Source organism: Chaetodon auriga, chromosome 22 (assembly GCF_051107435.1).
Source record: "Chaetodon auriga isolate fChaAug3 chromosome 22, fChaAug3.hap1, whole genome shotgun sequence".
Classification (NCBI taxonomy): domain Eukaryota; kingdom Metazoa; phylum Chordata; class Actinopteri; order Chaetodontiformes; family Chaetodontidae; genus Chaetodon; species Chaetodon auriga.
In genome coordinates, this window is record NC_135095.1 from 5,451,088 (window position 1) to 5,464,981 (window position 13,894).

At 44.7% G+C, this 13,894-nt stretch overlaps 1 protein-coding gene across 1 annotated transcript; it reads left to right on the top strand.

The window, feature by feature from the left end:
• The first annotated feature begins 2,206 nt into the window (after nt 1–2,206).
• On the top strand, nt 2,207–11,794 carry slc38a2 (solute carrier family 38 member 2). Its single transcript, XM_076721967.1, has 16 exons — nt 2,207–2,551; nt 3,797–3,922; nt 4,058–4,139; nt 4,228–4,343; nt 6,375–6,448; nt 6,544–6,636; nt 6,998–7,073; nt 8,222–8,304; nt 8,548–8,606; nt 8,994–9,161; nt 9,267–9,346; nt 9,462–9,562; nt 10,186–10,310; nt 10,401–10,545; nt 10,645–10,742; nt 10,930–11,794. Exons 2-16 carry the CDS (start codon nt 3,798–3,800, stop codon nt 11,044–11,046), a joined length of 1,542 nt encoding a protein of 513 aa, XP_076578082.1. The 5' UTR covers nt 2,207–2,551; nt 3,797; the 3' UTR covers nt 11,047–11,794.
• The last annotated feature ends 2,100 nt before the right edge of the window (nt 11,795–13,894 follow it).

The window sequence follows — 13,894 nt, forward strand, 5'->3', positions numbered from 1 at the left end:
CCCCTTGCCCCCGCTCCAGTTTCCTGATCCGTCTTAGATCTGCTGGGTCGAGCTAAAGCCCCTAACAAAGGCTCGTACTCAGAGAGCCACACACAAACTTACTCATGTGTGACTGAGGGCAGAGGAATGCACAATGTGTGTGTGTGTGTGACAGCGAGATCATGAGGGATAGTGAGTGAGAGAATCAACAGCCGTGTCCTTTCACTCATGAATGTGTCGCCTTCATTCCTTTACGCCAAGAGTGTGGATATCTGTGCGTGTTCATATGTCTCTGTGTGTGTGTGTGTCTTTTGCCTGATCGGGTTGCAGGTCTCATGCGAACTCAGCCAGTGACACCTGCATTCACCTGCATACTGTGTTGTGTGAAATTCTTGCGCGCCATGAAAGAGCAAAGCAAAAGGGAAAAATGGCTAACAGTGACATTAGCCATGTGTAAAAGAGCACCATTTACTCTCCACCAGCAACTTTGACTTTTAGATAAAACAAGAGAAACCACCTTTTCCTGTTTTGTCCCGCATCTTCCTCAAAAGAGAACAGGTTTGCCTTCCCACAAAAGGGGCTGCATCGCATTAAAAATGTATTTTCTGTGAGACAATATGACAATAGCGCAGCTTTGTGAAACTGTTTACATTCCCGATCAGTGTAATTTGAACCTGTGTCACAAGATCACAAAGCCAGAGTGAATGTGAGGCCGCGTACGTTTTGTGGAGCAGTTCAGGATGTAAGGACATAATGACGTTGCATAACGTGTCTGAGAAGAAAGATCTCTTTCTTATCAGCGGCTGACATTTCACCTCCAACTGAGGCAGATTCATGTCACCGACTTCACACACTGGACTGCTTCTCGTTTGTTCTTAAGCGTGCATCGTGGGTGACTCTTCCTCTTGTAGTCATCCTTCTGTGAAATTGGACTCTGCTGAGTCAGGTTTGATCACGCGACCTGCTGAAGTGTCCACAAGCAGTTGTACGATCATTACACCATTATGATGGGAGATCAGGGGGGTAGTAGTAGCAAGTAGTAGCACCAGTAGCAGTAGTAGAAGTAGTGGCGGTGGAAGTGCTAGCAGACATAGTAGTACTAATACTACATGTCAAATGAGAAGTAGTCAAAGCCGTAGTAGTAATTCAAGTGCAAGTAATTGTACAAGTAGTAGTACTTGTACAATTACTTGCTGCAACACAGTAATAGTACATGTGTTGCAGCAGAAGCAGGTGTATCTGTAGAGGCAAAGGTCAGTCTATGAACCTGCCTGAAAATGAACAAGCTGTACTGTACTGAGTCATGCCAACATTAATAATAAACTGGAAACCAGAGCTGTGGAAGATTCTTCCCATATATCAACCAGACACACATCATTACACACACACACACATTTGACCTGCGAGGAGAGCCAACTGTGTGAATGAGGATCAGGATGAGCGCTGTCACATGACAGCGTTTGTGCGTAATCTCCTCCAGACAGGGAGGTCTGCTTTGAAGCTCCACTCACAGCCTGATCTGGACTGACGGACTTCCAGGGCACAGAGTCCGCGTCAACTTCAGAAAGCGTCCAGTGTCTGTGGTGTCCAGAACACTGGAAACATTACTGCGACCAAAAAAAAAAAAAAAAAAAAAAATCCCTTTTCTGTAACGAAGCGTGTTAAATAACTTTAAAATCAGTCCATCCATGTTTGGAACTTGATGAACTTGGGCTCAGCTGACAGGACTGTGGGGGTACTTCTGAGGGGAAAGGTTGGCAACTCCTGCCCTGTAGGATTAATACTCCCATCAGAACTAATAGAAAAACAGATATACTCTAACTGTTAAGTACAAACATTGTCCGTTAACCAGTTAATTATGATAAAGTGACAATCACAGAGGGATTTAGAACATTTCAACACGTTCACCTGTGGCACTGATGAATAGTTAGGTTAGTCACACTTATTATCTTGATCTCATGTGATATTATCATAGTATTTCTATAGTACTCCTTTCTAACACTTACTGTAAAAATGTACTCGGATCCCTGTGGTTTTTTCCAGGGAAGAGTCTCTAGGTCACCGCTCTGTTTGTATACAAAGCCCACATCACTGCTGCGCGTAAAGAGTCTCCACCTCCACCATCCGAACTAGTCATGGCGAGCTCCTCCTCCTCCTCTCCCTCCCGCCTCCTCCCTTCCTCCCCTGTGGGTCTAGGCTGATGCAATGCTCATCTTTATAAAAGGGTGAGTCCCCACCCCTCCTCCAGCAGAACAGGGTCTTCTCTCCGAGCGCACCGCATCTCTGGAATTTGGTTTGATTAGAAGTAAATCTAAATTCTTTTGATTTTACGCGTCGGTCGGTTTATTCTAAGAGTATCTTTTCTTTCTGTTACTTAAACTGTTTCAGGTAGTGTTTTGAATCAGATCCTGCCTGATAAATAGGCCCATCCATTCATATTTCAGTTTATTCATATTCAGCCTAAATACACTTAAGGAATCAGTCGGCTTTTGTGATCAAATCGTCCGGAAATTTGCTCATTTTTCTTTTTTACTGGAAGGATTTTACAGGCATCCTGCCACATCTTCATAAGGTAAGAATGCCGGCACCTCATCATTTACCGACTACCCGTCAGAAAATTAGCGGATGTAGGCGTCACAGTCTATACAAGAGAATTGTAAGCTTTGAAATGGCAATGTCTTACAGTTTTTATTTTTCTGTTTATACGTAATTACCTCATGATCTGTCTTTGATCTGTATTTTGGATCTTTGGGTAAAAGAAGATGCGCTAACAGCTCTTTTGGGCTAATTAGTCACTATTGAAAGTATTTCCTGCTGTACCAGGTGTGGGGATCACTTTCTAAATAGGCGGAAATATGGTTTCTGAAAGACCTGAGACGTTATTTCGTAGCAGATCAGCCCTGGTCCAAATAAATAAATAAATAAATAAATACTGAAGCGGTGTGACAGTGATGCTGCAGTGCTTGACTCATGTCTGGATATGGCAGAGATGTGCCACCGCCACACAGACAGTAAGACACAAGCTGGGTGAAAAGGAGGAGATGTAAACCTGCCTCTGTGTGTTATTTGAGCACAGGCTCCAGTCGTAACTTGACTATGAATCAGAGCGCGAGCCTCTGCGCAAAATGGAGAGCCATGCCCATAAAGAGACAACACGTGCCATTGTTTCCATTGGAGCCGGCCATGGAAATAATGTCATTAAATGCATCTGGGCTTCCGCCTGTTGGGCTCTGTGTGGATCTCCATGTGCGCACTGCACAGCCAACGGAAACATATAATATTATATTCAATATTAGAATGTCCACAAGAAGCTTTGCCTTAATGTCACCTCATTCTGCTTTCTAAATGTCTGATGGATGTTCTGGGTGAGGGAAAAGACGCTGACACACCCTGTTTTTATATCACTTTTCAAATTATTTCGGAGGGAAATGTGCGCAAAGTCAGCGGCGCGTACTGCGGGTTTTTTGTCATTCAGCGTTTACAGCGGGGCTGAGGCGCTGTCGGGTGGACTCAGATGCCGGTCTGGTATTTTTCCACTGCCGGTGCGTCACCCCTTCACTCCCCCCCCCCGCCCCCTCCCATCGTCCAAGCCTACCTCCTCCTCTCGCCAAAGAAAAGTCACATGACCTGATATTCATGAGGAGAGCTGCGGCGCGCGCCTGCTCACTATAATATTGATTATTCTAACGGCAACGGGCACGCGCACAGCCAGAAATAAAAATGCCGAGGCGCCACGGCGTGACGCAGAAGGCAGGAATGCGTAAAAATGAGTACTTGAAAATAAATATGGTCTTTTTTCCTGCTCTGAAATGCACAGTATGAAACAACCCACTGCTAAGACAGAGATGAGTCGTTTCAACATCTCTCCTGAAGAAGACAGCAGCAGCTCCAACAGCAATGAATACACTTACCAGGACTGTCCGAAGAAGGTCCCACTCAGCGGGTGAGACAGGCTCTACACTAAAATATATCTGAGCGAGCAGAGTATGAGAGAAAAATAATCCTTTTCTGCAGTGTAAACTGTACATCCTGCACACCTTCACTCCTCTCATCTCTTCTCTTTTATTTTCTTCTAAAGCCAATACTCTGACATCGATGCAGAGAGTCAAAACTTCCTCCCTGAACACAACCTGGGCAAGAAGAAGTATGAGACTGAATATGTAAGAGCTTCTCTCATCCTCCAACACTTTTTCTTGGATCACTTTGATCATTTTTTTCCTCATTTCCTAACCTGTAATTTCTCCACAGCACCAGGGCAATGCCTCTTTTGGCATGTCTGTCTTCAACCTGGGCAACGCCATCATGGGCAGTGGCATCCTGGGTCTGTCCTACGCTATGGCCAACACTGGTATCGCCCTTTTTGTGTAAGTTTTTCTTCACTGTGAATGTATTTCTGCGTTTTACATGCAGGCTCATAGAGGTTAAAAGTGAGGATTTGGTGGTAATGCCAAGATAACCGCAACTGCGAAGCACCTTCAGGCGTCAGAGAATGGCAGATCTTGAAGCAACACCACAGTCCTTTCAGACAGTGAGGTTCAAAGTAAAGGAAAACTGCCTCACTCTCACAGTATCACATCCGCACAATCTGAATTCATCGAGCAGAGGCAGGTGTGGTTTTGTCTGTTGTATCAAGGTCGCAGCACATTAAACTGGTATCCGAAGTTTGCAAATGCTCATCAATGCAAGTGCTCGCTTTCATGTTTGTTGTAGATGAAACTGGAGAGAGTGCTCATATTTAGCGAGAAAAGGAGAAAAAAAAAAAAAAAAGAAATGTTCTCTTCATGGGTGTTTGTATGAGAGTTCCCCCTACTGGTTATCCAGTGCATTTTTAGATCACAGTGTCTACAAATCTCTCTCCTTTGCAGTTTATGTGAACAATTTGAAGCTGTTTTTGCATCAATTCTCCTCTGGATTCCCTCATTTTCATTAGAGCGTCAGTTCTTACTTACTTTCTGATATTTCTCAGCCCAGTTTTCTGCAAAAAAAACCACAAGGTTTCCTTAAATCTCACTCAAGAAAGAATTTGTTAACCACAGAAATAGCACTTCACAGCACTGACCCCCCAGTCAGCTTACTGTCTCTGAGACAAGAGCTGAAGCACCCTGGGAGCCAGAAACCAGCTAAAGAAAGTGCAGCAAAGTGTCTTTTGCTGCAACACTATCAGAATATGAATATATGTATGACACAGTAGGCTACTAGCTTCTTTAGGTGCCACCAAATGGCAGTTGCATGTCAGTTTACAAACGCAGGGAGTGGCAGGTGAAGCAGCTTAGCCGAGCTAATCCCACTGCATTTGGGCCGGAATTACGTAAATGGCGAGTAAACACACCCTCACAGGAGATCATGAATGGAGCATAGCGTGGTTCGCTGTCAGCCAGCAGCGGACCAATCCAAGCCCCACATCTGCAGGAACTAGCGGATTACTGAAGCTGAATAACCACCACGTAACTTGTCTGTTTGCATTTCGCAACACAGTCTGGTGCTCTTCTCATCAGTATTTACAGTTACAGAATGCTCTCGCAGAGCAAACTGACTCCCCATAAAAGGCCATCTGAACCATGTATTTGTTGAGCTGCGGCGTACAAAGTGATAAGACTTGAACGGTTCTGATGTCATGAGGCATGTGGACAGGGAGCAGCCAGTCAGAAGCAGCTGGAGGGTCACGTGCAGGGAGCAAACGCTGCATCTTTACAGTCTCAAATGTCCGGGAGATTAATTTTCACCTGGACTATTAATACCCAGGCACACAGTGCTGGCTGTGCAGCGGCCAAAGGATGCAAGGAGGATCCCATACAGGGAAACCTTTCGCCCTTTGCAACCTTGCTGATGCTGCCCATGAATCAGAGAACCTGCAGACTAATGTTGCCTTCAAGGTCTTTGCTGATCAGGCCAGCAAAATGTGAGAAAATGTAGGTTTTCATCACGTCAGATGATTTTTTTTTTTTGACTTAGTAGTGAAACTCTGCAGAATCTAAGGTCTCAGAGTCAACAGGGACAAAATGCTCTGATTGATGATGTTTTTTTCCAAAGCAGATAGTTTAGGATCCTTCAGTAGCCACTCTGAGGAGTTCTCTTGAGATTATCATAATGAACAAACATGTTGAGGTCTTGAAACAAGCAGAAAAAGATCCTGTTCTTCTTCCAAAAGAGATTTGAGTCGTTACAGAGGTGAACTGGTATCATCTACATCTGGCATCCATCAGTGTTTGACCTTCACACTGGCCAAATGTCAATGTGTTTGTTTACCGCAGTCAGGAAAATACATTTGTCATTGAATTGGCCTTTCAAGTCACATGTTCATTCTGGAGTGCAGCACTTCAACACCGGTCAGGACCGGCTGTCATCAGTTCGGTTTTTTCCACATTGAGCTAAGGATCCCTCTCGTCTGTTTACAGGATTCTCCTCGCGGCCGTCGCCATCTTCTCCTTGTATTCTGTCCACTTGCTGCTGAAGACGGCCAATGAAGGAGGTAGGTCTGTCACATAGTCACGTGTCCAAACCTCCTGGTGGCTTCTTAAAGTCTTTGTGAATGCTAAATCTTCTTTATGTATTTCCTCTTCTAAGGTGCACTGGTGTACGAGCAGCTGGGTTACAAAGCCTTCGGGATGCCGGGGAAGCTCGCCGCTTCCAGCTCCATCACCATGCAGAACATCGGAGGTGAGAGCCTGTGGCATTTTAACAGCAAAGAAAAGGTCTTTGTCTTGTTGAGCGTAATTGAACTACTACCAACATGTGGATTCCACGAGCTGAAACACTGGCTCTCTGTGTCTAAACTAAGTGCGCAGAGGGAAAAAAGAAAAGAAAGGAAAACAGAAATCTTTGCCAATGGAAAGCAATGTGTGTTTTTGGAATGTAGAGTCGCTTCCAGTAATAACTTGAGTCATTCTACAAGCATTTGTTAAACTCCCTCTTCCTCTATCAGCCCCTCACCAAATATTAGGAATTTGTGGTTGACTTCATGGGAATGACTTGGCTCATTTTACAGGGGAGTGTACTCACTGCAGTTTTGTCTTTTCAGCCATGTCAAGCTACCTCTACATCGTCAAATACGAGCTGCCCATCGTCATTCAGGCCTTTGTGGGAAGCAGCAATGGGTGAGTCGCCAAATATTTTACCTTCAGATCCGATGATCAGACCATAGCAGCCGTAACTATGATCCAAATTTCAGCACAGATGAGTTAACACATTCACAAAGGGGTGTTTTCAGGGTCAGGCCTCCAAATAATGGGAGGTTTTGGTGAAAGAATTGACAGAGAGCTGTGTGTTCTAGTACTATAACTGAGTGCACGAGGCATAAAAGAGAGCAGGCGCGTCTGGCAGCGGCACTCGAGGTGAAGTGGCACATCAAGCAAAATGGCTGCCGGTTGTTTTTCAAGTGCTGAATGTTGAAGAAGAGGAAGCCGCGTCCTTGTCCTTCTGTTGGAAGGGGGGAGAGGGGGCTGGACGCTTTAAAGGGACGGACACTGCTCGGCCTCTCCGAGCGGCCCTTCAAAGAGCCCTTTTAGGAGATGCAGCCGGTGCCGCATCGAGACAGAGCGCAGGATGAGCTCACTGCGACCTCGCTCCAAGTTTAAAAAATTGATGTGCTTTGGCTCCTCAGTGTGCCTTTGTTAAATCTATTTGTGAGAGCGATGCGGTCATCCTACGCAGGCCAGTGCGTGTCAGCTGGAGTGCAGATGTTGGTATAGCGCCGACGTGACGTGATGTGTCAGAGCAGCAGCGGAGGGGTTTGATCATGGCTGGGACTGAAGATGGGAAAGAAAAATTTGACAGCAAAGTGGATTTAATGGGATGTTTTCTGCACAGAGTAGTCAATTTTAGTGCTAATAAGACTGCTCCTGGTGCTGGTTACTTAGTTTGTCTTCAGATTCTTTCAAATATTACCAGTGATGAAAGACACATCCCAGCAATTTAATAATGCATTAGAGTTGTCAGACCTGTGGTTAAAGAAAGAAAGGTCAGGATTGATGCATCAGAGAAATCCTGACGTACAGGCCAAACGCCCAAATCACTGGAAAACACATTTCACATAAAAGATGACATCACCAGGGACATTTTAGAGAGCTTCTCCAGAGCCACAGAAGACAACACACAAGCCAATTTAACACATAAACTGAACCTTATGTGTAAATTTGGTGGAGAACCCCTTTAATATGAGGTTACAAGTCGTATGATGAGCTCAACGCTTAATTCATTGAAGACTTGTATCACTGACATGTTGCTCTATCTTGCTGTGTTTCAGAGAATGGTACACTAACGGTGACTACCTGGTGCTGCTGGTGACGGTTGTCATCATCCTGCCTCTGTCACTGCTCAGGAACTTGGGTAAGCTGTGTGTGTGTGTGTGTGTGTGTGTAGGTGTGTTGTGCAATCGGATGCATGTCTATATAGGGTTGTTTAAGGGTCAGTGACGCACTTGCATGTGTGCAAGACTTCAACAACTCGTAAATTATTCACGGCTTGGAGTGATGTGATAAAAGGAAAAAAAAAGGAGCGTTGCGCAGTTGCAATATTGAGCTCTCCCATAAAAACAGAAGCTCATGTGTGTGTGTTGCCTCCCCCCTTTAGGTTACCTTGGTTACACAAGTGGTCTGTCCCTGCTTTGCATGGTGTTCTTTCTGATTGTGGTGAGTAAAATCTACCAGTTTCCTCATTCTTCACACACACAAACACACACATTCCCAGCACACCCCTTTGGCACATGAGCCAGACTGTTGTTCCAGATGAGTGTTAGTCACAGGACAAATTTCATTTTTTCCATGAAAATGTTTGGCTCCCGCCCGTCCCACACAGTGGAAGAGTTGGATTCATTTATTAGGAAACACAAAATGCTTAAGTCATAATACACTGGAACATAAAATCATAGTGAAACTGAGGTTTGCAGTCTGGTTTCAGTGTGTTTTTTTTTGTCTCTCACGATGATGTAAACGTGTTTTCAGAGCCTTTTCAACCAGAAAAAAAATGCCCAAAATGTTTGCTAATTTAGCCTTAAAATCTGCTGACTCTTCCTGCAGGTGATCATCAAGAAGTTCCAGATCCCGTGCCCTCTGCCCGAGGACGTCAACGCTCTGAACGAAACCGTAAGCAAAGTGCTGAACACCACCTTGTCCCACCTCAACAACACCGCCGTGGACTACAGCGAGGACGCCTGCACACCGAAATACTTTGTCTTCAACTCTCAGGTAAAGCTCTTTGAGATGCACCTGGAGAATTCAAATTGGCACTGAAACGACAACCTCATGGAGCATTTTGGGGCGTATTTTTGAATTTGATGTTCTGTTTCTTAGACTGTCTACGCTGTTCCCATCCTGACCTTCGCCTTCGTGTGCCACCCCGCCATCCTGCCCATGTACGAGGAGCTCAAAGAGTGAGTGCGCACTGCTTTCATTTCATCATCATAAACTTCTTTTTTACATCATATTTACGTAAAAACTGGGCTCTGGTGTCTAAAAGAAACATCCCCCCCTTTCCTGCTTAAACAGCCGTTCCCGCAAGAGGATGCAGGGCGTTGCTAATGTGTCCTTCCTCGCCATGTTCCTCATGTACCTGCTGGCCGCCCTCTTTGGATATCTGACCTTCAACGGTGAGTCTGAATAACTAACAGCATTTAATGTGCATATAAACAATAAATATAGATTGCATGGCGGCAGTCAGAGTTGAACTTTAGCTTAATAAATGAGAGAATGCACCTTATTTCCTTCAAATTCATTTTAATGTAGTTTCTTGAGGCGTCAGAATGTGCCAAACATCTTCAGCAAACAGATGACGAGAATGCAACAAAGACTGTTTGTACCAGTCCGGGTTGACAAGCAGTCATTGCCCCTGAAGACTAACTGTCAGTGCGATTCAGTCATCAAGTCCAAAATAAACAGCGAGTAACCCTCCTGGAACAAAATGATCAGGGCCTGTTATGCAAGACTGTGAAATACTCCACCTGATGCGCTGTGCCATCTTGTTTGCGTTCCTGTTTTTTTCGTGGCAGGAACATTTGAGTGAATTTTCATGAAGCCTGACGCAGGGTGGTGCACGGCTTGAGTCAGGGCCAGTACAGATTGAGAAATCATTGTGATGTTTGTTCGAACCTGCTCAGAGACACACAGCGAGCTCCCAGCTGCAGCGAAACAGACTGAGATACACGTCAACAGATGTGTTTTTGGAGCTGTGGGGGCTTCAGGTCTAAAGGGTCTCTGCTGTCTTTCTATACAGTGCACGTGGAGCCTGAGCTGCTGCACACCTACTCCAAGGTCTACAAGTCTGACGTGCTCCTGCTGATCGTCCGTCTGGCTGTGCTGACCGCCGTCACGCTCACCGTCCCCGTGGTGCTTTTCCCCGTGAGTATCAAAGAGACGGATCTCAGATTGTTACCGTCGCAAGCATTTAGCTGTTCGTGTGGGATAACCTTTGTGTGTCTCTCCCTGCAGATTCGTACCTCTGTCAACCAGCTGCTGTGCGCCTCTAAGGACTTCAGCTGGATCCGCCACACCATCATCACCGTGGCCCTGCTGGCCGGCACCAACGCCCTGGTGATCTTCGTCCCCACCATCAGGGACATTTTCGGCTTCATCGGTGAGTGTCTGCGCCTGTGCGAATGTGTACGACAGGGCCGTGGAAAGCATCTCAAATGAAGAATATGACTAAAATGTCAAATTTTCCTCCCTCACACAGGCGCTTCCGCTGCCGCCATGCTCATCTTCATCCTGCCCTCTGCTTTCTACATCAAACTGGTCAAGAAGGAGTCCATGAAGTCTGTGCAAAAGATCGGGGTAAGGAAGGAGCTCTTATATCTTCTATGATGCCCAAAACATCACTAGAAATCTGTCTATATACGCTTTTTACAATCTCTCATCGAACTCTTGACACAAAAGCGAAGACGCGTGTTTCCCAAACTGCCCAGCTGTTCCTCGGGGCAGGTAACACATTAGCTAAACGTGAAATCCCTCTCCTCTCCAGGCCACCGCCTTCCTGCTGTGTGGCTTCGTGGTCATGATCGGCAGCATGAGCCTCATCATCCTGGACTGGATCCACAACGCCACAGCCAGCCCGGACGCACACGCCGACGGACACTAAAGCTCCGCCTCTCCTGCCGCGGCCTGCTTAGCAGAGAGGAACGCTCTCAGCGCTGGACAGTCGGCGAACCAATGAAGATCGAACCCTATTGAAAAAGAAGAAAAACACAAGAACTCACTTGATGCTCGGCTTTGACTTCCTGAGCGACAAACCATGCCATTCCAAGAGAATGTATCTGAACTTTGTACAGTATGCTGTTATAGGCCACAAAGATGGTGATCGTTTTTTTTTTTTTCTCTTTTTATTGCAACTTTTTTTTTCATTGTTGTTTTGCGTTTGCTTTTATTTTCGGATGTTCTTTTGTAGTTACGGTACAGCTGAAAACAAATATTTGAAGGTGCCTCAAATCAGAGATAACATAGTCGTAGAGTTCAAAGTGCAGCTTACACTCAGGTACGGTGTCGCGCGTGTGCGAGTGTGGCTGTGACCTCAGAGCTCGGCAGCAACCAATCCTGCTGAGAAGAGAACGGGAATCTTCCGGAGATTGACGAGAGGCAACAGACTTGAAAGTTTGTCCTCCTCAAGGAGGATTAAGTTCCTTCCAACATTTGTTGTTTTTTTTTTTTTCTTTTGTTACTTTGCCAAAAATGTATTTGTAAAGCATCTTTGTATATTGAAAAGCACTTACTGTTCAGCACACTTCACGGGCGAGGCCTACTTCACCGCCTATTCAGTATTCGTACAGAGGTTGTGTGACCTTGCTTATAGTGTCAGCTTTCCTTGTAAAACATAGTGTAAGTCAACAGAACCTGCCTTTTCAAACCCGACACTGGGAGCTGCATTTAAGTATCTCACGAGAGGACTCTTTCAAAACTGTATTTACTCTTTATAACCTGCTGAAGATCTTGTTGGAATAGCGCGTGCAGCGACGACACTACTGCTTCGAGACCTGGGGGCCACCGAGCCTCCAGTTCCACCTCCCCATCCAGGGGAGGGGGGAAACGTAAAAATTTTTTTCTTTATGGGAGAATACTTTGAATTTGACCACATGCAGTGGTTGTAATATACCTGTTAAACTTGCAAAGAAATAACAAAAAAAAAAAAAAAGTCAGAAGGTCAGGTGTGCTCTTGAACACAGACAACCAAACAACAACCAGGAAAGCTAAGGAGAGCGTCTGTCACAATATTTTGAGTTTTTAGTTATGTTTTGTTTTGTTTTGTTTTTTTACGTACGGTTGCGCAGTTTTCTGCTTTCAGAGTATTTCAATGAAGAACTTGATCGCTCGGCGCGGACTCGTTTCCAGCCGAGCCATGAACCTGTCATCTGACGGTGCACTGTGCTTCCAACACTAACTTAACACATCACCAAACTGTTATTGTCCACCATCTATTTATGGAAGACCGTGAAATCAATGTAATTTAATCTATTTTACTATATTTATATAATATTGTATGTATATATATATATGTATATATATATCTATTGAGTTCAACTGTATATACGCTTTGTTTTGTTTGACTTTTTTTTTTTTTTTTTTTTTTTTTTTTTTTTTACAATAATGCGTTGGAGCAGTAAAACAAAAACAAAAGACCCCAAGCTGGTGAATTTGTGATCTTGAATTGGCTCTGATACACTGGAGCTTCAACCGTTCATCTCTGTTCAGACTGACTGAATTGTCAAACCGTGTTGATTCTGTGAAAACTGTGCTACATGTGGAAGCCACTGATACAGCGGCGGCAGTCTTGTTTCCTTTATCGCCGACCCCCCCGAACACGAACCTGGATCAGCAAAACGTTCTTTACGCACATCTTGGTTGGAGAGTACGTCAGCCATCTCTTGACCTCAGGAGCAAAGAGGGCTTTGCCCACCAGTGTTACACTCTTGTTTCAATGAAACACTATGTACATCCTGTAAATAATGTCCAATTAAAATCAAAGATAATCTATAACATCGACTGTTGGCTTTATTTGCATTCTGTTACGGCTTCTTTTTGCCTGAGCAGAGTTTAGGAATGTGGTTTAAGAGGACAAACTGGTCTGCATATACCTTTAAAGTCCTCCACCATGCAGCAGCATGCTAGTCAACCTCAACAGGGGCCAGTAGGGGGCGTTATTAATGCCAAACGCAATTCAAAATGAATGAACAGAATAGGTTTTTGAGGAAAATGCTTAGAAATTTCTTTTTAGAGGAATAAAGGAAAGAAAAATAATCCTCTTTATTCATTGCTGTTGATTATTTCTTCCTGAACACAAATACACAAAGCCTTTAAATAAAAGTTGTGTTAACCCTTCAACTTATAGTAAAACTACAAGAGGACATGATCAGTACTGTCCTCAGAGGTACTGTATGTACTCAGGAAAATACGTCTGTGCTTTGTCTTCTTTTGGCCCCACAAACCTGTGAATTATGTCCAATCAAAATCAAACAGCCTCCATGCTTTTGGCGTCCTCAGTCAGCCCCTCTGTGTCTGTGCAGATGTTGTGAATGTGGTTTATGAGAACAAGGAGCTCAAACTGATCTGGACACCACTCACTGTGCAGTTAACAGGGCCTTATTCCGATCAATGAATTTCAGTCTGAAGAAAAATCTCTATCTGTATTTTTCCTCCCTCTTCACTTTCCCTTGTTCATAGAGTCGTAACTCAAATGTTCCAAAGATTTCTGAGTGTATAAAACAAAACATTTGTGGAGTTACTCTGTGGTTTCCGTAAATAAAGGCACCGTCCTACGTGTGGGGTTGTAATTACTCTCCGAGTCTTTAAAAGCTTGACTGCAGTCTTACAGAATGAAGCTTTTTTTCCTCTGGGATGGACGTCTTTCCTTCACACTGCTGCTTCCTAGTGGTCAACAGAGGACACTGCACGGCTGGAGACAAGTGTATTTAACCTTTCTGTCCCACACAGACTAA